At 43.4% G+C, this 22,002-nt stretch overlaps 11 protein-coding genes across 11 annotated transcripts; 6 read left to right on the top strand and 5 right to left on the bottom strand.

Moving 5' to 3' along the window:
* Positions 1-4,597: 4,597 nt before the first annotated feature.
* Positions 4,598-5,061, top strand: PHALS_10942 (ring-box protein 1a; the record flags this gene model as incomplete). Its single annotated transcript, XM_024726451.1, has 3 exons — positions 4,598-4,712; positions 4,776-4,895; positions 4,961-5,061. The coding sequence occupies 3 exons, from the start codon at positions 4,598-4,600 to the stop codon at positions 5,059-5,061; spliced, it is 336 nt and encodes a 111-aa protein (XP_024577127.1).
* Positions 5,062-5,310: 249 nt separating this feature from the next.
* On the bottom strand, positions 5,311-6,204 carry PHALS_10941 (zinc (zn2)-iron (fe2) permease family; the record flags this gene model as incomplete). The annotated part of the gene is made up of 1 exon (XM_024726450.1): positions 5,311-6,204. One exon carries the CDS (start codon positions 6,202-6,204, stop codon positions 5,311-5,313), a length of 894 nt encoding a protein of 297 aa, XP_024577126.1.
* A 141-nt stretch (positions 6,205-6,345) lies between these two features.
* Positions 6,346-7,327, top strand: PHALS_10940 (GTP-binding protein SEC4, small G protein superfamily, and related Ras family GTP-binding proteins; the record flags this gene model as incomplete). Its single annotated transcript, XM_024726449.1, has 5 exons — positions 6,346-6,397; positions 6,491-6,511; positions 6,595-6,768; positions 6,831-6,886; positions 6,938-7,327. The coding sequence occupies 5 exons, from the start codon at positions 6,346-6,348 to the stop codon at positions 7,325-7,327; spliced, it is 693 nt and encodes a 230-aa protein (XP_024577125.1).
* A 98-nt stretch (positions 7,328-7,425) lies between these two features.
* Positions 7,426-9,049, top strand: PHALS_10939 (hypothetical protein PPTG_00709; the record flags this gene model as incomplete). Its single annotated transcript, XM_024726448.1, has 6 exons — positions 7,426-7,854; positions 7,929-8,010; positions 8,075-8,163; positions 8,222-8,262; positions 8,339-8,440; positions 8,515-9,049. 6 exons carry the CDS (start codon positions 7,426-7,428, stop codon positions 9,047-9,049), a joined length of 1,278 nt encoding a protein of 425 aa, XP_024577124.1.
* A 110-nt stretch (positions 9,050-9,159) lies between these two features.
* Positions 9,160-10,077, top strand: PHALS_10938 (uncharacterized protein; the record flags this gene model as incomplete). The annotated part of the gene is made up of 4 exons (XM_024726446.1): positions 9,160-9,468; positions 9,534-9,698; positions 9,760-9,864; positions 9,922-10,077. 4 exons carry the CDS (start codon positions 9,160-9,162, stop codon positions 10,075-10,077), a joined length of 735 nt encoding a protein of 244 aa, XP_024577123.1.
* Positions 10,078-10,170: 93 nt separating this feature from the next.
* On the top strand, positions 10,171-11,033 carry PHALS_10937 (Axonemal dynein light chain; the record flags this gene model as incomplete). The annotated part of the gene is made up of 3 exons (XM_024726445.1): positions 10,171-10,228; positions 10,295-10,403; positions 10,457-11,033. The coding sequence occupies 3 exons, from the start codon at positions 10,171-10,173 to the stop codon at positions 11,031-11,033; spliced, it is 744 nt and encodes a 247-aa protein (XP_024577122.1).
* Positions 11,034-11,093: 60 nt separating this feature from the next.
* Positions 11,094-13,193, bottom strand: PHALS_10936 (protein maats1; the record flags this gene model as incomplete). Its single annotated transcript, XM_024726444.1, has 2 exons — positions 11,094-13,093; positions 13,151-13,193. The coding sequence occupies 2 exons, from the start codon at positions 13,191-13,193 to the stop codon at positions 11,094-11,096; spliced, it is 2,043 nt and encodes a 680-aa protein (XP_024577121.1).
* Positions 13,194-13,347: 154 nt separating this feature from the next.
* On the bottom strand, positions 13,348-14,808 carry PHALS_10935 (protoporphyrinogen oxidase; the record flags this gene model as incomplete). Its single annotated transcript, XM_024726443.1, has 1 exon — positions 13,348-14,808. The coding sequence occupies one exon, from the start codon at positions 14,806-14,808 to the stop codon at positions 13,348-13,350; it is 1,461 nt and encodes a 486-aa protein (XP_024577120.1).
* A 66-nt stretch (positions 14,809-14,874) lies between these two features.
* PHALS_10934 (uncharacterized protein) lies at positions 14,875-17,535 on the bottom strand (the record flags this gene model as incomplete). Its single annotated transcript, XM_024726442.1, has 1 exon — positions 14,875-17,535. The coding sequence occupies one exon, from the start codon at positions 17,533-17,535 to the stop codon at positions 14,875-14,877; it is 2,661 nt and encodes an 886-aa protein (XP_024577119.1).
* A 295-nt stretch (positions 17,536-17,830) lies between these two features.
* Positions 17,831-18,311, top strand: PHALS_10933 (mediator of rna polymerase ii transcription subunit 11-like; the record flags this gene model as incomplete). The annotated part of the gene is made up of 2 exons (XM_024726441.1): positions 17,831-17,935; positions 17,997-18,311. 2 exons carry the CDS (start codon positions 17,831-17,833, stop codon positions 18,309-18,311), a joined length of 420 nt encoding a protein of 139 aa, XP_024577118.1.
* Positions 18,312-18,330: 19 nt separating this feature from the next.
* Positions 18,331-21,344, bottom strand: PHALS_10932 (uncharacterized protein; the record flags this gene model as incomplete). The annotated part of the gene is made up of 11 exons (XM_024726440.1): positions 18,331-18,474; positions 18,545-18,805; positions 18,863-18,982; positions 19,036-19,174; positions 19,236-19,294; positions 19,352-19,525; positions 19,586-20,250; positions 20,359-20,416; positions 20,490-20,834; positions 20,891-21,230; positions 21,316-21,344. 11 exons carry the CDS (start codon positions 21,342-21,344, stop codon positions 18,331-18,333), a joined length of 2,334 nt encoding a protein of 777 aa, XP_024577117.1.
* Between the last annotated feature and the right edge of the window lie 658 nt (positions 21,345-22,002).

Here is a 22,002-nt window from a genome sequence, read left to right as displayed (position 1 = left end):
AAGTCAAGGGTTATTGTGCGTCTAACTTGACGAATGCCAAGGGCAAAGTGATCTGCTCTGTGAGGCTAGCTGAGCGCGAAGAAGGCGACATATATGACACGCAAGCTACATCCGGGAGCGGCCATAAAAGTTTTAAGCGACAGTTACGATGGCAATTTGCAAATTAGATGGATTGACACTTAGTCCTGGATAGACCTATGGAACGTACCAAAGAACCAATCAGAGACGTCAAAGTGGACGAAGTTGAGCGTACACAAAGGTTTGAATTTGAGCGGCTGATGCATTCCGATCGCTCTGCTGAAAGCAGATTCGAGCTGGAAAGTCTCGGATGCTTCTTCATACGCAACAACAAGATCGTATAATATTTTGGTTCGAAGAAAAAACAGGTAGCAAATAGAACCTATATACGAGTCGATACTAATACTTATGAACGGTTCCGATGATAAAGAGTCAACAGAAGGAAGCCGTTTTTTGCCAACAGCTTAGCATGCTATGATTAACAATAGTGGACTCATTCCAATGCTGCTATTGCGTACACGGTGGGAAGTGCAGATAAGACGGACTTGTCGACTTCACAAGCAATGGCAAGCGTTGGTGTATTAGATAAGTGACTCGAAGCCCTGGGAACTAAGCTTCACTTTCATACTCAAAACCAAACAAAGACATGAAATGCACGAGAGGAGCCCAATCGCATAACTGGATTACGATATGTCGTTGCCAAGAAGCGCGATCGAAATTGAACTACGAGACACAACTTGTCACGAAGGTTTTTAAGCATGCGTATGGATCGGTTTCTTCGATACTTATATTCTGGTCGCCATATGAAATCAATCCTGGAGATACTTGCAGTGTGTGTCGAACGCGAGTATCAAATGGACACTTGAATGTCAATACTGCCACTCTCGACAAGGTGATGGCCGGACAACTTTGAAAGGGAGTTGGACTGGTGGTCGACAAAACTCCAAGATACGTGTGTCAGCTGAAAAGGCTATATCTAGGTTGAGACAAACAGCAAGTGGTAGGGACGACACAGAAAATTGTACATTTCTGACTAGTGCGTTTATGTCAAGCGATCTCCGGAAGCTTTTCTGCTTTTTTGCACTGGCAAATATGTGAGCGGCACAAGTCTCGCAGCAAAAAAGTAAGGAAAGCAATCAGGCCAACGCAATGCCCAGGAAAGAAAACATTAAAGATGAAGCAGCTGGGCAAGGCGAAGAGTACTTTTTGCATGGAAAGTGACCGCGATCGGTCGGTTAAACAGTATCGATCAAGTTGACTTGTTTCGTCGATGATATGGTCGGGCAATTCGGTCAGCAAAAATTTGAAGTGTGAAAACCTGCGCGCATTAAATGTTGAAGTCGGCTTAGTCGTTTGCAGCAATAAATGGTCGTTTGTCAATGCGTCTAAAGCCGTAACACTCTTTGATTGGATGTCTGTAGTCCATGACGGCGTGTACCCAACTAGATATCACATACGTGATAGCACAGCTGTCACATTTTCTGAAAAGCTCCAGACTGCAACAATGAAATGCAGCTATTTGCATGCTATTCTACGTGAAGTGTCGCCTATCATCAGGGGAGTGGTGACATTGAGGGTAAGGCAATACGGATTTTGATTGGGGCAGCATTGCCGATGACAAACATTCGTTTTTAGGCATTCTGATCGTAACAACAGGCGCATCAGAAGTCCTCAAGTCGAAATACCAGCGAAACGTTGCAGTCAGATCAGCAGAGGCTGAGTATATGGCTTTTGTTCTATTACCATGAAAAGCTATGGACGCGTGCGATGCTTGAGGACATATGTCACGATTCAGTAAAAAATCTGAAACGACAACCTAGGAGCGACTGCTAAGCCAACAACGCCAAATGCCATACTCGGGCGAAGATAAAAGGCATCGTTTTACCATGAGAACGTACAAGAAATTTTGTTGAAGACTGACTTTAAAAACACGAAGCGTCAGCTTGCAGATATGCTGACTACAGCACTTTAAAATTAATACTTATGTTGATATACGAATCAGCGGATTTTTAAAAAATTGCAGTGTCAAGACGCAACAAGCATTAATACGGAGTGGGAATGTTGAGATGACGCCGCTTGGTATTATTGAAGAATGATGTTGCAGCTATACGTCTATGTACACGAGTAACATTCACATTTATTTATATTCTACTGTTTATGGGATATGGTGGCTTTACGTCTTGATTGAGAGTTCCCTTCCCTTGCAAAACAAATTTGCATTACACGCCATTTTGGGTTCTTTGTGGGATTCGTAGCCAGAATCGCGTTTCTCGTCTTTTTATGGTTTACAGACCTGATCGTACAGCATTATGGCTAAATATTTTTGCAAAGATAAGGCAAAACTAGGCTAAAAGTACGGGAACAGAAACTCATTGTTACCGCATATTTCATTACCAAATGAACAGATTTCGTTGTGGTGAAATCCGTGGTATACGTGGGCCACCAGCCGCACGTAACATATCAAACTAAAACGTTTCTGTAAAAGATAATTCAAATTTATTGACCCTTAACACATGCCTTATCGAAAAAGCAGACCTAACGAGACTTAGATACTTAAAATGCCCCGCCTCTGCTCCTGGCTGGAGCGTACGATCCAACCTCTGAGCATGTATTGACACCGACTTTAAGAGTAGCGTCTTTGTGCGCAGTGTATGGAGTTTTGTCGTACGCGGTAGCACTTGATGTCAATCTCATGACCAAGACGAGAAGTGACTGTGCTCGTCGTGCGAATGGAACATACGATGACTGAGTGCCGCTCCCGCGGACAACAATACATGCCTAGTAAGATTACGTCTATCATTGGTTTGGACAGAACGAGGTTGCTGGTGATCACCGGGCTTGATGCTGTAAAAGTAATCATCAGATACGAGAATGCGACGGGGAGACATTTCCAAGCAGTGAGAGGAATAATGGCACTCTCCGTGAGGCAGCTCATGCTGAGAGCCCAGCTCTTGAAAAACCCATTTTTATATTATTCAGACAAGAAGAGAGATGGCCATGAGCTCGGTCATATTTAATGAAGGACGGCGCGTCACGTCGGCGATAGACATCAACCATGCTGAGAAGATTCGATCTTTCAAGCTGCTGAGCAGCTCTGCGGTATGTGCAAATTTTCCACTGTGGGCCTTTTTAACATCTTTGCGTGCCCCCTTCACTCTTGGCTGAGCAGTACGAAGGGTTAAGCCCCCACGAAGAGACGCCTAACGAATTCCTTGCGGGAAAATGTTTCAGCTGACGATTATTTGACGAGTCATGAACTAACTCAGTCCGGAAGTAGGTGAGCTTTTACGCGCTTCGAAACGCAATTGCTTCCGTGGAGGATATAGACTGCCCAGAAATGATAACAATGCTTTTGCCAAGTGCTTCGCGCAGAGAAGCACTTGACGCGTATCTCTGCTGAGGTGGGAGAAAACGACTGTATGGCGTGGTCTCCAGCTCTTCGGTGTGGAAGGGCGATCAAGAGCAGCTGTGAGTTAGTGTCTTTGTTGCCATAATCGGTCGAGCTGAATAGCGATTGCAAGCGCGAGTAGTTGAAGCAGGCCCTGAAATAAATAAAAATGACCCGTTCTTGTTACGATACAGCTGAGATCAACTCTGTGTGAGCTATTGACCGTGTGGAGTAGTGAGGCTCCAAGAATGAGTAAGTCACTCATGATAAAATGAACGGAGTGATTCTGATGGCTGTATGACTCGCTCCACTACATTTAACTGAGTCTCTTACAGGGCGGGAGGACTGTTAACTAGGGTGTGTGAGCAAGGGATTGCAAGACGACAGACTCACCAGCATGGTGTGGTTAGTACTGGAGGAGGAGTTGAGTTCAGCAAACGTTGCGAACAAAACTGTCAGCTTTAGCGAAACAGATCATATTGCATATTGGTTGGTCACTTTGACACACTCAGAGGATCGAGTGTGAGAAGTGGTATTCAGTTTCCCGAGGATTCTACGGATTCTTTTCTTTCTGTTACAAGAATATCATGACGTGGTAACAAGAGATCTCCCGCGCGAATGGTCCACATATCATGGAGTACGTCATGACATTGACTTGGCTTCCGGAACCAAATATTGTGTCACAGGACAACGACTCTCGGCTTCTTTCGTATATGGGATTGGTGAGACAGATAGTTGCCCCATTTGACGCCAATATTCTGTGTCAGAGCATAGCTATTCAATGAGATATCCACTTGGTATCGTCTCCGTTGTCATAGCCCTTACTAAACCGTACACACATCACGTCATATGGCCGCAAGCTTAGTCAACGAAAAGAAAAATCACTCGTTTATCATTTTTCGCCTTACTTTTTTTATAATGCTTCATCCCGCTTAACAATGCTAGATGAACATCTTTTGTAGATGCTAACAGCTTAAACGTAGACACTGAAGCTATAGCAGTAATCAATAAAAAGTTACAAAAGGTCAGATGAAGTCAAGGCCAATGGCCAAGTCATTGCTAAGTATACCATAAGAAGCTGGTAAAAAGTGCACTCGGTGAAATGTTTATTGTCAAACTTGAGTTTTATCTGGAAATATTTTATGGTTTTTAAAGATTTTTGACAGATAGACCCAAATCTGCTGCAGCGCGATGGACGAGGAGATGAAGAGTGACGCAAACGCGGAGGTGGCAACACATGCGATCACAAATGAAGAGAAACGATTTGAGATCAAGAAGTGGAATGCTGTGGCTCTCTGGTCGTGGGGTTCGTACACCATCGAGCTATGCCTGTTGAAATCTTTTTGAGTATAAATCTCTTAATTTGCAGACATTGTTGTTGACAACTGCGCAATCTGTCGCAACCATATAATGGACTTATGCATTGAATGCCAAGCAAACCAAGCGTCTGCTACAAGTGAAGAATGCACAGTAGCGTGGGGCGTCTGCAGTACGTTTTTTTTTTGTCTGATTTTCATTTTTGTACTCTTTACTCCTACCTCTGTCATTTACTAGATCATGCTTTCCACTTTCACTGTATCTCACGATGGCTCAAGACGCGCCAGGTGTGCCCATTAGACAATCGCGAGTGGGAGTTCCAGAAATACGGCCGATAAGCTGCTGACATCAATTTGAGCTGATACAGCATAGTCTGTGTAGTCTATACATCGGTTTACTTTTGCTTATGCTGAAGGAGTATTTGCCACACCATTTATGAGAGCTCTAAAAGCATTTTGAAGCGTAATGTGTTCGTTTTATCAATCATAAACCTCCCTGAAGTAGAAAGTGAATCGACGTTCACACGACGTATTTCATGATGAAGACTAATGAGCTAATGATAAGGTCAAAGTAGTATTCAAAGAATATTACGTCCACAATGAAAGCATACCCATGGTGCCGTAGCCAGCAAGTAAAGCCGTGCACTTTTCAAGTTGAAATCGTGGATCCTGCAATTCCTGTGGGATAATCTCCATGATAGCGACAAATAGAAAGGTACCACCAGCAAGTGCAGCACAGACTCCACCGGCAGGTGTTGCACGATTTGAATCCACAAGCAATCGGCCAAAGCAAATGCCCATGGGAGTCATGAGCGAAAAGATTGTAATTGTTATCAAAAGCTGTTTTTTCGAAACGTTATGTTGCAAAAACTCAAGCGTTAGAGCAAACGCTGCTAATGACTTGTGAGCTAAGATTGCGACGAGAATATCCCACGCTGGACTGCTTGAGGCTCCTATCCCCATTCCCTCCATTACTGAATGAAAGGAAAGAGCAATGAACACAACAAGTGCAAGGATGGGGTTTCCTTTGACAATGCCGTGAATATGCGAATGCAAATCCTCCTTGTCATTTGCTGTTGAACGCATTTGCTCAAATCTCGCTCCTCGTGTGCCATACTCGCCGGTCTCGATTTGATCATGTGAATAGCCAGTAGCTCGGGCCAAGTTGTCCAATGCGGCGGCCCGTGAATCGATTACGAGAAGTGCCTCGCATTCATCCTGTCCTTGTCCATGCGCCTTACTGTAATGTCGTTGTAGCATATGTGCGAGTACTTCAACAAGTAGGACTATTAGAAAGCCGCAGCCATAGAAAAAGTTGGCCCATCTAAAACAGTGTTTCTTGTCGCCATGGTAGCGTGTATGCACAGCCAAAAATACCTCGCCCGTGTGCTCACATCCCCACTCAGTCAATGCTTTATTGTTTTGTGCATCTGGAAGCAGATGCATGCACGAGCTGGCAAGAAAGATCCCAGCTGCCATCATATTTAGCACACTGCTTAAACGCTTGCTCACGCGCTGGCTGTTAAACGGTGCAATCCCACCAATGAGCGCGAGGGCCCAAATCAGTAATCCTGACGCGAGCTTGAACTTGTCTAAAGTGTTCATGGCTTCTCAAGAATAACAATGGTAGTTTGTCTCTTGTGGAGAATCTCAAAGTGGAGAGAGACCGACGTAGGTATGATCATCGTGGCCATATTCTGATTTCTCCGACGGCGGTGAGAAAACCTGCTGAATATAATATTTTGTCATGATGACATTTTTATACCAGGACTTGAGTCGGTAATTAATGGTATTGGCGAAAAGACACATGGGAGGAAAGTGTTGCCTTTTATGAAGACTAAATTGATTGTTAACAATGTGATGCTGTATTAGCTTTCAGCAGCCAAATGAGACGTGTATCTGCATTACAAAAGAAAGACTCAGAGTTGGTCTCAATAGGCAAAATCAAGGTGGTTGTGCTTGGTGAGGCATTTGTGGGTAAAACAACGCTATTTAAACGCTGGATGGGGTCTCGAGTCGAAGAATATTACGTCCCATCAACCTCTGGTGAGTCAATATTGGTGATAATGAGATTTCAATGAAATTACCAACGGCATATTCATGTATAGTCAGCGTTGGTGTGAAGCTGCTTCGATTGGAAGGGCAAGACCCGGTTTTGGTTGAAGTACGTCAGTTTAACATGTAAAGAGTGGAAATGATACATTGGTATCTGCAGTTATGGGATGTGCCATCTCAGACTTTTGCAGGGCCTCAAATCTTCGCACGCTACTTGCAAGGGGCTCAAGCAATCGTGTTAGTCTTTAGTCTACAAACACCAGCTTCATGGCAAGTGCTACCAACGCACCTTGACGTCGCTCGTCGAGAGATTGATGCGACGGAGACAATTGAAATGCAAAGAACCAAGTCACTACCAGTTATTATGATCGGCAACAAAAGCGACTGCATACGATTAGAAATGCGAAATGAACAAGAGGCTGCTCGATTGTGGTGCAAGGATCATGATGCTGCCTATGTGGAAGTATCAGCGCTCGTAGGAGACTCATCTTCCATATTTGACATTTTAAAGCTTGTCATTTTAATGAAGTCAAACAAAGCACCTCAATAAAATATGGCGACACAATAATCTATTTGATATTCAATATATTACTTTTACAATCAACTGGGTCCAAGTATTATTGTCAGGAATAAATCAAAGTACTCGATATGTCTGATGAGCACACGCGTTTACTAGAAGACTTTTCGAATCTGGAGCTAAAGCAACTTGACCGTGAGACAAAGAGTCTAAAGCACAAGCATAAGAGCAAATGTGGTGGTAAGTATGATACTAATAAAGGAGGGGAGCTGAAGCGCTCGCCGTCATCTGTAGCATCCCCCGGTCGTCACTACGTCCACACAAAGCGCAACAATAAAACAAATCGTGAAGATGCACTTCGTGAATTATTAGCAGGAAAAATTGCAGAAATTGAAGTGGGTGGTGACGAAAATCTCGAAGCACCAATTGATCTCTCGGGAATTTATCAGGATGAAACACTCGCAAGACAGGTGCAAGATAAAGCTTTGGCTCTGATGCAAGACAATAGTATGCCCGTCGAGGAAAAAGTGAACGAGCTCGTAAACAGCATGACTCAAACAGTGCGGATTTATGATCTATCTTTTGATGATTTAAAGTTTAATTAAGATTCGAACTTATATTGCTCATGCGACAGAGTGAGCAGCTAGAGCTAATGCAGAAGAAGATCAATGAGTTAAATGCGAAATGTATCCTGCTCAAGCAGCGCAAAAGTACACGTATGTCTTTGAAGGACAAAAATTTCTGTATAAAGATGAATCATTATAACTGTTTTTGGTTCAGTGAGTACAGAACTTGTGAAGACGAATACTTCCAAGAGCAAATTAGAGCAACTTTGTCGCGAGTTGCAGAAGCAAAACAAACTGATTGTGGTATGCACGTTCTTCTAGGTGTATCAACTTGATTGCTAATTTCGTTTCTTTAAAATAGAGCGAGAGCCGTCGAATCGCCGATGAAGAAGATCAGAAGAGGTATACAGTTCAAATTGCAGATTGATAATCTTTCCACATCTTTTTTAGTAATCTTCACATCTTATTGTGCTTCCAGACGTGAACTATCAAGTCAATTCCAAAAAACAGTTGAAGATGTAAGTGCTAAGATGGAAAAACAGGGTCAGGACTACGTTGCGTCGTTAAAAGAAAACGAAAAGTACGTTATACGCATGAACAGATTGCTTGTATGAAATGTACAATGCACTTAATCGTCTTCACTTGAACGTACAGCCTTCAGCAAAAATTAAAGACATTCCTCGAGCAATATGCAGTGCGGGAAGAACACTTCAATCGGCAGCTTGAAGCCAAAGATCTAGCAGTTCAGCTTGCAGAAACGAAATTGCAACACCAAGTCGAATTGACGTCACGCGAGGCAGAGAAAGTAAGAATTACTCTCGACAAAGCAAAAGAGTTTTCAGAGCGTGAGATTCAATTACAATCGCAGCTTAATGCATACTCTGAAAAATTCGACGTTGTACAAGAAACATTAGTTAAAAGCAACGAAATGTTTACTAACTTTCGGCAAGAAATGGATAAAATGGCGAAAACAACCAAGAAGCTTGAAAAAGAAAACGTCGCGCTTCGAAAAAAATGCGCCGAATATGACAGTGGGGCAATTGCTTCCATTCACGAAAAGGTTGCCGCTACTGAAGAGACACTGAAGCTGCAAGAAAAAGTAAAAAAACTAGAAAACTTGTGCCGTCATCTACAAGCCGAGCGCAATAGTGTCCGACAGGCTCAGCAAGCACAGCCCGAGACAACCTGAGTTATATATTTAGGTCATCTATTCCAGACTATTGTAATTGACGGTAATAGATTTTCTGCCTTTACTACGGAAATTGAACATTTATCCGATTTGCAGTTGAGCACGTGAAGATGGATGACGGGAATAGTGAAGTTATCACATTGACTAGCGCATTGAAAAAAACATCACCGGCGAGTTTTGTGATTGCGAAAAAACGCGTTGGTGGCAAAGATGCACCAATTAATTATCTGCTTGACGAACGTGTCTTTTACCCTGGTGATACTTCTGCTGACAAGGCAGCAGCTAAGTTAGAAGTTTTGGAAACACTTCGCTCTCGCATCCTTTCATCGGAAAAGTCTGAATGGAATCATTCAACTTCAAATTCGGACAACGTGTACTTGAGTGGCAAATGCTACAAACGCACAAATGTTAATGCAGAGGTACATGTGTTTATGGCAGTGATTGAACTGCTTAATGGTTGTGACGTCTCGTTCATTGAATGTAGCGAAATCCTGCGCATATGTTTAAGTACAACTACCGAGCTGAAAAGCTGCCAAAGAAAAATCCAATGCGTAAGACTCGATCAACTCACTTTAACACAGGCATATTAGAAGTAGCTGTAAAGGATGAATACGTCGGTGATGCATTTGGGGACGAGCGCGTGATGAAAGTACGCTTTAAAGTTTCTTACAATGTTTCAAAGCGTTAGATTTCACATGAAACTAATGTAGGGAATTCCAAAATGCATAGAAGAGCTGCCCAATCACCCAAACTTATGCAATGCTAAACGTTGGGATCATTCTGTCGAGTTAACAAAGAATATTCGCATGGAGCACGTAAGTAAAGATACTTTTTGATGCATAATGTTAACGTTTTGATTGAATTCGAAGTAGTTTGTAGCACAGGAGACAGCGCGGCATCGAAATAGCGATAATTGGCGACTGAAGCTTAATGGAAAGTCAAACTACAAGAGCCTAGAGCAGCGATATTGTGAATTCTCTAAGCTAAAGCGTCAAGAAAAGCAAGAAATCGTAGCTGCACGGAAATAGTTACATTCTATGCTCTAAATCTGGTCAATGCAAGCTCTAACGTTTGAAATGAACGGTCGCAAATTACACTCATTGGGAAGCATCTAATCTAGCATGTCGTCACCGACTCCTCCTGAATCGCTTGTGCAGTATGGCGAGCCAATCTTCACAGGTGAGACGCTTAATCCACCGAAAAGAGCCCCAGGTGTCGTATCTTTTTCAAGCTCAATCACTGCAGCAACAGTCGTAGCTGCGGCAGCTGAACCGGCGGGGTCATCAGCTAACACTGAAGGCGTAGATGGAGTAACACGAGTTGACGATATTTTGAATGCTATCCTACCACCCCAGTACGTAAAACTGTACTTGTTCATATCATCAGACTCTAATATGATTGATATAGAATGTGGTCCGAGGAAAAGTCTGGATCCTGGCTTCGATATGCGTCAAGTGTACCTTCGACCCGTTTTGATGTATTGAAATTACAGGAAGCACTTGATGCGAAGATTCTCGAGCGACAAGCTCGTGATAGTGGCATTTGTCCTGTTCGTGAAGATTTATATTCCCAAGCGTTCAATGAATTGATCCGTCAAGTGACACTCAATTGTCCGGAAAGAGGATTGCTCTTGCTGCGAATTCGCGATGAGTTGCGACTAACGACAGATGCTTACAAAACAGTCTATGACTCGAGTGTCATTTTTGGTGTGCGAAAACAACTGCAAGCTGAAGAAGGCATGGGCGATCTTACAGATCAAATCGTTCGTCTTCAAAGTGAAAAGGAAGAGAGCGAAATTAAAGTGGCCGAGTTGACGAATAAACTCGAGGTTATTGAAAAGCGCGCAGCCGAACGAAAGGCTCTGCAAGACAAGTCGTTCAAGGAAGAGCTCGATTTTCTTAGATATCAAGGACAACATCTCGAAGCCTTTTTAAAGTCTGCTGGAAGTGGCATGTCCAGCATCTCTGCAGGTGGTAGCAAATGATAAGAATTCATAAGAGATAAAGTGAGATCGACTTAACTGCTTGAAGCGAATAAGTCTAAATCATTTGGCTTGATGCCGTAATTGGTTCATTCTTACTGCCATCTCATTCAGAAGTTCTTGTGCTGCTTTCATATATTTCTTCTCATTTTTAGCTTCTTTGCAACGTTCATGCTGTCGCTGCACATGTGGCAGCAAGAAGTTCGCAACAAGTTCGCGCACAATGTTCTCATCATTGTCCATTTCATTTTCCACCTGCTGAACAAGTCTATCCACGCCAGCACTGCGAGTGTGGAGATCTTGCAGTGCTTGGGAATGAGACTGCTCAATAGCAACCTCTTCAAGCACATCATCAATAAAGTCGCGAGATGTTTCCACATGTACCTGCATCACTCGTCGAAACACCTCATCCTCCCGCTCTCGCATCATCTCTTCAGCTTGCCGGCGTCCACCTTCTTCAACCTCACGGACACGCCGTTCTTCTGATGCTTTGCTTACAAAACCACGCAATTTTGCCACTTCACGAGATCGAGCCAGCTCTTTTGCCAAAAAATCGAGCGTTTCTGACACTACTTCACCTTCCAAGCAGTTTTTAGCTGCAATGGCCACGCGATTCATGACGTCTGGACCACGATTTTGCTCTAGAACTATTGCTTCACGACTTTGCTGTGCAAGATGTTCGTCGGCTGCTCGTAGCTCTGCAATCAGCTCCGCACGTCTCTCTTTACCTTCAAACATCATGTTTTGCACAGCGCGACCACGTAAGAGTTTCTGTAGTAAGCGTACTGCATCTTCGAGATCACACTCCTCAGTATCATGAGCACGGACAATCGCATACTCGGGTGTAGAAGGGCGTACTACTGGCTGCTGTTTTTGGCGTGAACGTGAACTGACAAATTTTGGGCGAGATTGGCCAGAATTTGCATTGCTGACCACTTCCTTGCTCTTGTTTATGAGTGTTTCCATTCTGACGAGGTGGGTCTCAATAGCTGCTTGTTTCCTATCCTTAGCAGTCCGACCAGTCTTTTCACGAAGCTTAAACTTGCTCAAAGCAGGTACTAGCATTCGCTTCGGTAATGCATGCTCAAGGTCAAGCACAGCCTGAATATCCAAACAATAAGTTTTTTCGAGACCGTGTTCATTAACGTCGATCCGACCAACCTTACCGTCACGTAAGACGGGAGCATAAACTTGCGATCCAAAGTTTGCATACTCAGTAATAATATCTCGGCCTGGTTCAGGCTTTGATGCCCCAAATCCGCGGTCATGTTGTCGTTGAACTCTCTTCTTTGTAAGTTTTCGAAGTGCTGTTACACGCTTCTGTTGCATAGATTCAAGCGCATTTTCATTCTCGTGAAGCAGCCGCTGACGAAGTGCTTCAAGTCGCTGTTCGGACAAAAATGCATTTTCCTTTTCGCGCTCTTGAAGTGCTTGTTCCAGCAGAGCTACTCGTTGAGCTTGAATCGCGTCGATTTCTGCTTCGCGGTATGCCCATTCACGATTTTCCCGAGCTTCAAGCATGGTTTTACGTAAAAGAAAATTTGCTTCGTCGGTCATGGGGGGTAACGACGACTCAAATGCACGTTTCTTTCGATTACGTTCAATAAGATTGAGCTCTTTTTGCCCTATAGGTAGTTGGCCGTGGGCATAATTTAATCCAGCAAGCGTTGCAATCTCAGGTGTTAGACTTGTGTCGATTTTCGGAATTAACTCTGGCGTGTACGGGTCAGTTTGAGCTTCAGAATCACGAAAGAGTGTTTGAATCCCTACAGATCGCGTGCTTTCTTCGACAACTTCTCCCGTAAATTGAGCATCGCGAGCTTTGAGTGGTGGAATGGGAACAGAATACACAGGTGCTAGTAATACTTCTGGTGGTTCGGCTTGCAGGTGCGGCAACACTGGACATCGATAAAATTTTACGCGCTGAGTACCGCTGACGAGTTGACTTCCCTCTGTAGCATTCTGGTTATTGCTTATGCTACTTGTACTTGGTAAATTTGAAGTTGCTCGGTACACGCCTTTGCGAAAGGAGCCACCTGAGGTCGAGACTGTATACACTGGATCTATAGCGCGAGTAAGCCAATCTTACTAAATAGCATAAGGAAGACAAGGACACGTACCATAAACCGGATCATGCGCCCGAGATGGCGCCGTCCGCGACATAATGCTTTAATCAAAGGATCTAGTAATTTCAAGTAGAAACTGATCAAACCGACCGATTGTAAATAGCACGAAATAACGGCAACAGCATGTAAATTATCATCAACACCGACGTCGCTCACTTCACATGCCTAACGCTTATAACGTCGTGCTAAGATTAAACTCTTTTAGCAAATTGTAGCGCAAGTCGCTTTGAGTGAGTCACACAGTCTGCCAATCCGATACCATAGAAGCTGTTGCCACCCAGAACCAGACCTGGTGTGCTGCGAGCGACTTCCTTTTCGATGCGTTGTACTGTTTGATAAAACCCTACGTGGTATTGTGGAATTGCATTGGTCATGGTCAATGTACGAACGTAGTCGGGCGTACGTGTGATACCGAGGTGTCGCTTTAATGCGTCTAAAGCATAGAGCTCCAATTTTTGCTTGGACAATGACGTGACTTCACGGAAGTGCGCTCCACCGCACATGACGCTTAAACGACTTTGAGTTTTGCCCTTTGGGTTCTGCGCAGGAAAAGTGTTGGAGTCAAAGACAACACCAAGCACCTTCTCATGCTCTGAAGTAGGGATCAAGTATCCGAAGCCGTCGGCCGTCAGCACCTTTTCGTTGTATCCAACGTGCACCATACCCATGTCTACAAACTGTATTTCGTTAAGTGCAACAGTTAAGTTAGGGGCTGTATCCTTTACAACTCGAGCTAAATGACAAGCTGGGAGTGTCGAGAACACGTGTGTTGCTCGCATCGGCTTTTGAATCTCTCCAGATACAAGATCTTTACTTTCCACGACAAAACGTTGTGGCTTGTCATTCCCATATACCTCAAGTCTTGTCACCTTTGTGTTTAGCTGAAGATCTGCCATGGGATCGTTTGCAATATTGGCTGCTAACGCATCTATTAGTGTGCTCATACCATCAGCAAAGCTAACACTGATAGACTTTTCATGCTCTTTCACAAAGTTTGATTTCTTAGTTCCGTCTAGCAGCAAATCGTCCTTATTTAGGCTTCCAAAGAGCATTCCCTTCACAATTGATCCATGTTCCCGCTCTAAGTCAACCAGCATAGGGAAACATGAGCGTATTGAGAGCTTTTTGATATCGCCACCAAAGATGCCCGACGCCATGGGATCCAGTAACCTCTCAGCTACAAACGGACTAAACCTTCTAGCCATGAAATTGTAAATGCTTTCATCCTGCATTGTACCTTTCTTGACAAACAGCTCACGCAGTGCTGCACGAGCCACAGAAAGCGTCAGCGGCCATTGCAACGCGTCCAATATCGATGTGGGCACTTTTTCCACCTTTCCATTTCGCAAAATGTAGCGTGCCTGAGCCGATGGATCCACTGCCTGCATCTGATTCTGTAGCTGTAATTGCTCTACGAGACGCAGCATCTCGGCGCCATTGCGTGAAGGACGAAAGCCTCGAGGTCCTTCTTCAAACAAAAAGTCATTGCGTTTTGCCGTACGCACCCATCCGCCCGCGACATTTGCCGATTCTAGCACGCGAATATGCGTTTGATTCGCTACAGCTTTAGGTAAAGCTTGACGCAGAAAGTAAGCAAGTGTAAGACCCGATATTCCACCACCTAAAATCACCACATCGCGTGTTGGTGCCATCAAATGTATATTATTTTAAAATCAAATCTGCTTTATAGTATGATAAACTAAGTCTGGAAGTGTCGATTATATCGGTGATTGCACCTTTTTGCCCTTAAAAAGCCCGCCAAGCGCACTAAGGCCACCTGATGGCTTCACACTGGGATCATTAGGTGTTAAACCCTCGCTTTCTCCTTTTTGCTGCTTAGCACGGCGTTCCAACTCCTGTAATCGCGCTTCTAGTTGGTCATATGTGCCTTGCGCCACACCACGAAGACGCTTTTGTAGAATAATGGCTGAGATTATAAGAGGTAAGAGAAAGAGGCTTAGAAATAATGCACAGAGTGAAATAGCAAGCGTCGTGCCCAAGACATTATGGCAAAGCGCTTCGTTTATGGCATCAAATGATAAATTGGCCCACGAACAATCCCCTGAACACCGAGTCTGTTCCACAGCTGTCAGCATGTTTCGCACAGCACCATCTTCGCCAAGCATGTTTAATAATGTATCAGTCTTAAGAGCTGTAATCTTAGTGAAATAAGCTTTAGCAAATTCACTAATGGAGACCGAGTAGTTCCATTGATCTGGAAAGATTTTACCCGTGTCACCCAATAACGTCTCGCGCATCTCGCCAAGCATCATACTTGCCTTGTCAAAGGCTAAAAGATATTCGTAAGTTTCGTAAAAGGCTAGTTGACAAGCAGCTTGGAGCGTCGTGTTAGATGATGAATTCGAGTCACATAAACCTGTCATAAAGCACACGGGTAGGTCATCAATAGACGTGTTGACACAATTGTAGGATGTAGACGGCTCGTTGTATGCTACCCACGGCGTCAAGATATTTTCCTGTGTAAACTTTACAATTGGTTTTCTCAATGCTGCCTCTGCTGCAATCGAAAGCTTTGACACGAGACTTCTTGCTTTCGTCGAATTAAAGTTAAAGTCCATGCGATCATAATTCGAAACAGTCTCACCATAACTCGAGATGATACTTTCCACCATTTTCGTATCTGCAATCTGAAGGACTCTATACTCGTCTTCGATATTACACGAGAATGACAACGGAACAGCAAGTCCCAGCGGTGCTAGAATGGTACTACCGTTAAAGCACGCATTTGCCATTGCTGCCATCTGTTTTGAAGCATATGGAGACATATCTTGATGCAGCAACTTCATGTATTCGCATGAATCATACCACACAGCACCGACAGCAAGGAGTGAGGCAGATAATACAAAACTCAAAACACAGACCAGCACACCAAGTGACCAGCTCACGTGAAGTAAATGTACCCACTTGGTTGACTTGGTAGTGCAAGCATTTTTAACAATAGCGATGATGCCCACAATTGACGCGATCATTCCAAAAAAAAAGACGCATACGACAAGTGCACTACGAGAATAGGACAAGTCATTAAATGTATTGGTGAGAACGTCGACAACATCGATGGAACTATTTGTCATTGCACCGAGGGCAGTCATATCCCGTACCGCAGTACGCAAGGTCATATCTATAGCGGTACTGCCAAATACAAATGAAGTTTGAAGCAAGCTGACAGAATTGTCCACAATATCACTGCTGGTCGAGATAGCGGCTCCAGTACTGTTAATGAAATGCGTGACTGGAGAACCACAAACTCTATCAGGACACGCCAAACAGAATGTCTCACTCGTAGCGGGATCGCACGTAAGTTTCGGAAACGAGCCGTGATTGTAGTAGATACTTTCAAAGTCGAGAATCATTTTCCGAAGAGTAGCACCGTCCGTAGCGATCCAATTAGTCTTTTTAAGCTGCGCAGCAACTGCTTTTGAGGCGACCGCAAACTCTGTCGTGGCATTATTAAGTGGAGTAAGGAGATTATTCACAAAGATGTTTGCATTCTGTAAAGTAGCTTTCAGCGAATACAACACATCTTCGACACCGTCCGAGATGTTCGTATTAAGTGCTGCAGTAACAACCATACAGATGAAAACTGCCAGCGAGCAGATAAGGAAAATCAGCGTTGGCACAATAATATCACAGCGCGAATACCCTTTTTCGTTTGGCTCTCGTCCTCCACAACGGTTAAAAAAACACCGAAGCAAGACAAACCCAATGCAGCCCAAGGCCGTAAGAACTCCCATGACAGTACCAGGAGCCACAAACGGTGCCAATGAACTTGGATAGCCCATTGACATCCACTTCTCCGCAACTATAACATCTTCATCGGTAAATAGCTTTCGACGACTTTCTGTTCCATTTGGAATTACATCGTCCCACTTGCAATTACTCCGACGCTCACATTTTCCTTTGTTATTACACGAGTCGGCATCAAGCATGAGAACACATTTACCGTCAATGTCACGTACGGCATCACTGCTTGAAGAGTCGACACAGCGCTCAAGTTCCGGTGCAGTGGAGGATTTTACACATATATAAGTGGTGAAACTAACCAACGATCGTTTGTACCACGTCTCACTTTTTTGACGCATTCCAGACATAGCGGAATTGCCTGCAATAGCACTAAGTTTCAATGCACTCTGACGTGCAGTCTTATAAGCTACAATAGCATTATTCTCATCAACATTAATCTGTGCCGATGTCATGCCTGAAGGAGAGACGTAATTCGTGTTATTTGCTGTACGTATAGGGCACGTGTTTTGCCACATCTCATCGGCTGCACTCGAGCACGTTGTTGGCCAAGAAGTTGTCGTTCCAAGGACGAAGCGCCATCCGATCGCCAGAATAACAAGTCCATTAAAATAGCGCATATTCCTACGTGGTTATTTTTCAATTCTTTGTTGCAATGCGAAATCGAGAATGAAATCAGTGCAAAGGACAAGTCTCTTGACATGTTGGACAAGATGAACTACCGAAGATAGCCATGCTATCGAAGTTTGAAATTCCCTTTTAATAGACCTTCAAGTATTTGATAAAAATAGTGCTACTTTGAAGCATCGCATTGCTTTTCCCACAATTATTTTGTTTCTCGCAATTATTTCAAACAAAACAATTCCATATGAAATACATAATTCATTTTTAATCATTATCGTAGATTATTATCCTATGGAAACTGAAGGTGACAGTCGCGTCCATTTCTCGGAAGTAAGTGACCCATGGTCAAGTTCGCGGCATGTTGCAGTGCTACAAGCGCTTGATGCTGTGGAAAAGGTGCGTCCTGGTATACTACCAAAAACGTGCACAAAATGACTGTATACTTGTCTTTGACTAGAAACTCGTGACGGCGCTACGCACGGCAGCTGCTGCCATGTCGTTAATGGCACCGCGTGTGTCCTCAGACGAAAGCGCGTCACTCTCTTTTAATTCAGCTTGTACCGAGTTCTTGCAATTAATTAAGGAAATTCACACTGAATTAGCTAACAACATTCATTTAGTCTCCGATTACCGTACATTCGCGCGCAGTACCTATGGTGCCGAGAAAAGTATGGAAATTGGTCGTGAAAAGGTCAAAATTGTGGTTGAACAGCTTCAAACATTATCACGTTTTCTCGAAGATCATTGCTACACACCGGAGGAATGCTCATGATGATCCCATCTATATTTTGTTAGTGATATGAATCACATTGACTAGTTCTACGAGGCGAAAATAGAGCAAAATGATGTTGGAGCTGACTGCGAAAGCAATGCTCACGCTTGACCATCTCTTCACTCTCTTCCTCGCTCTCCCCTACATACTTATGACTTTGTAGCTATCAATTGACGGATTCACGTTAGAAAATAGGAAAGTTTGTGATAGTGTATGACTGCTATGCTCATCACCTGTGGAATATAGTCACGCGTTGTGATTTCAATGTAATGTTCAATGTCATGAAGAATCCAATCTGCATCAAAGTGCTTTCTGGAAAGTAATGGACGATACCAACCACGTTGATAAAATCGATAAATGAGATATTTACGACGTGTTGGATCACCAAGTAGGAACTCTGCAAACATCACATCATTGATATCTTGCTTATCTTTCCATTTTAAAAGCTCGTCGTTTGATATTTCAAATAGATCACATAGTTGTACAGCTACACCCTGTCATAAACTTAAGCTCGATAATGTTCACATGGTGGAGAATAATGTTCGTCGTACCTTAAAGTAGTGCGAAAAGATAAAAGAGAGATTTGTCGCTGCCGCATACCATTTCAGCGAGTGAGACCGCTCAATTACAAGAACGAATGCAAAAGGAGTGAGAAGATCATATTTGTTGACCTGCAGGCGACGAAGATAAGACATGGCACTTTAGTATGCTAGAGTTCACATACCACAGCTGGCAAAAGACTACGATTCGATTTAATGATATAATTCATCGCCTGAGATACTTGAAAAAAAGGTGCGTGGAGATGAGCATAAGTCTCATACTCTTTCGTTTCTTCGATGGATACAAATCGCTCTTCAACTCTACTAAGATTGGCAAGAATGTTCAATAAAAAGAATGCAAGCGACAAGTGTTCATAACGCGTACGCATTCTGGTCTCTGGCAGAGTCTTCTATAACGTGAACAAGAGTCTTCAAAATAACATCCTAGTGCATTTGGTTTTGCATCAGTAACTTGTCACTTAAGCTGCTTCATAAACAAACCTGTAAATGTTTCGAGTGCAATAACTCAAGCAGAATTTCAGTATTTTCATGCTGAAGATACACATCAGTCGCTTTCAGGAGAGACACGCAAAGCGGCACAAGTTTCATCTCATTTCGTTGTCGATACTCGAAATTGAACGAGAATGAGTCCTTGGAAATAATTGATCGAAGAATCTGTCAAAGTCTCAAAAGTTCACACGCTTTCAACTTGATTTGAAGCATTCAACAACTTACCTGTGCACCAAAGAGCTGAAGACGCATAATAGAGCTTTGAAGCATGAAAACAACTACTTCATGGGTTCGGTCGATACTCAGTATATTCTCCACGAGCTGTTCAAGAAGAATCTGCCGACATAACGTCCAAACTCGTGATTCTAAATTCCAATCATTATTGTCACCGCTTGCTAAAACTCCATGAAGGACAGCGAATTCCCCATTTCGAGAGCTGATTTCCTTTTTGCATTGCCGACTCATCTTGGAAATTCGTAAGATAATACAAAGCAAGATCTCACGATTGCGTAGCGAAACCAGAGGTTTTTGACTTTCGAATTTATTTCCTTCAATAGCTACGATCTTAAGGACAATCTCAAGACCTTCTGCGTACTGAAACTCTTGATAGTAGTGATGGACATATACCGAGTCGATAAAGACAGAAAGACAAGCAACTTGTTCTGACAGCGCGAAACATTGAGCTACTGTTGATTTTTGTGTCGTTTGGCATGCTATAAGGGTACAAGGAATTTCACTTGCACTTGTTTTTTGCATCCACGCTAAAAGACGTGGTAGAAATAGAGCAATGTCGGCACCAAACTTTAATTCGAGCAGTCGATCACGGTCACGATTTGAATGAAAATGGCTGTAAAACCATTTCAATAGTTTCTTGCGCTTGCTATTTGAACCTACAAGAGTTAAAAAGGAAGGACGACGTGCAGTCTTTTAACAAGGTCGCAAGTGATAGCAGGGAGATATCTCTGCAATACAAATTGAAATTAGTTGAATTAGCTCACCTTTGTCCCAGTCATGAAGAAGCGTGCTCATGAAGCTAGAAAAAATTGAATCGATCAACTAGTCGTTATGAACGAGACATTTGAAACGACATTTATTTGCGAGGTATATATACACCGCCAGCTCTTGAAACCCAAGTCTCAGGTTCTGGTCGATAAAGTGGATTCACACTTCGAGGTGGACTTGGACTGCGGGTGCTAAAAGCGTTGTGAGTCCATTGGCGTTCGACTGAGGTCGACAAGCGTATTTGATGAGATCGCGACGAACGAGATCTTCGACGACGTCGCCCACGACTTCTGCTACGACTCCGTGAGAAACTTTGACGATGATAGCGCTGGTAGCTATCTAGTCGATCTTTTCGATCTCTACATCTTTGACTATGGCCACGATAGCGAGATCGATCTCTTTTATCTCGCCTTTGACTTTGATTTGGTTGATGTCTATGTTGCTGAATTCGTCTGCCTCGATCTTCGTCGAGCTAAAGCAAAAGTATTTGTTAAAATTCGAGATGTCTCAACAGATTATCAAACGTACGTGCGGACGGTATGGATCAGGCGGTGGTAGAGTATTCATTGTGTGGCGTTGCGTACTCCGCGATCTTGATTTGCTACTAAAGTGTTTCAGATGCTTCCTATCCCCTTTACTGTGGTTGTGCTTATGCTTTAACTCGAGCACATCGCGACCAAATTCGTCTTTACAAAGCACTTTAATTGAGGTCACACCCTTTTCCTTTGAAATGTTTGACATTGACATATTCTTCTTCCGTTCATGAACGACCAAACTTGGACCACTAGCGGAATCGGTTACTGCAGATGGTAACCGTTGATTTTCGTCATTAAGCGGCTGGATAGTTTTAGGCCCGATGATCTCACCGCTGTAATTAACGCACATGATATGAGCCTTTGCCGCAAGAGAGGTATATGATGATGGATGGGGTTTAAGAACCCAAGGAAACGCACCGCCAGTTTCGTAACCCAGTGGTGCTCATTTTCGTGCTATGACATTTAGTAATATATCTCAAACTTGAGCTTAATATTAATTAGTTTTATAATTTATTAGCTCTAGCTAAAGTGACGGATTTTTACGAATAGTGATCGGTCTTTTATTTATTAGTTGTCTCAAGAAATCGATCACTTTTGACAGGCGGTCTACAATTCGTAGAGGGCTACTATATCTCGACGACATCAACGTCATCCAAGGCTTGGTCTAGTTCGTCTACATTGAAAGGATCATCCTCTCTTTCACTGTCGGCATTGCTCCACCTTTGCTGAAATTTCCACCCGTAAACATCATGGTTCCAAATGAACCACTGTGACGGGCTTTTGTGAAATCCTGCAGTTTCAATATAGTTCAAGACCACTGAGGTGGGTGTTTTTCGCCACGCCTTACGTACCCAACTTCACACAGTGTCAACGGATGGATGGCGGGGATTGTCGCGTGGGGTGTATTCAACGGCCGCTAAATACTTCCATTGGTCGATTAAACCCGATGAATTGTCATTGAAAACCTTGTTAATACCAATGTCACCAGCTTGAAGGTAGGGTGTTAAGCCTCCCGGCACAACGCACATGGCAATATCTCGCTGGTGGCACAAAGCTTTAACCTTCTTGGATATATGCGCTCTCATCGAGTCCCACACAAGAGCT

This window comes from Plasmopara halstedii (assembly GCF_900000015.1).
Source record: "Plasmopara halstedii genome assembly, contig: Scaffold_525, whole genome shotgun sequence".
Taxonomy (NCBI): domain Eukaryota; phylum Oomycota; class Peronosporomycetes; order Peronosporales; family Peronosporaceae; genus Plasmopara; species Plasmopara halstedii.
Note: the sequence above shows the minus strand (reverse complement) of the source record. Positions and strands in the feature narration are given on the sequence as shown.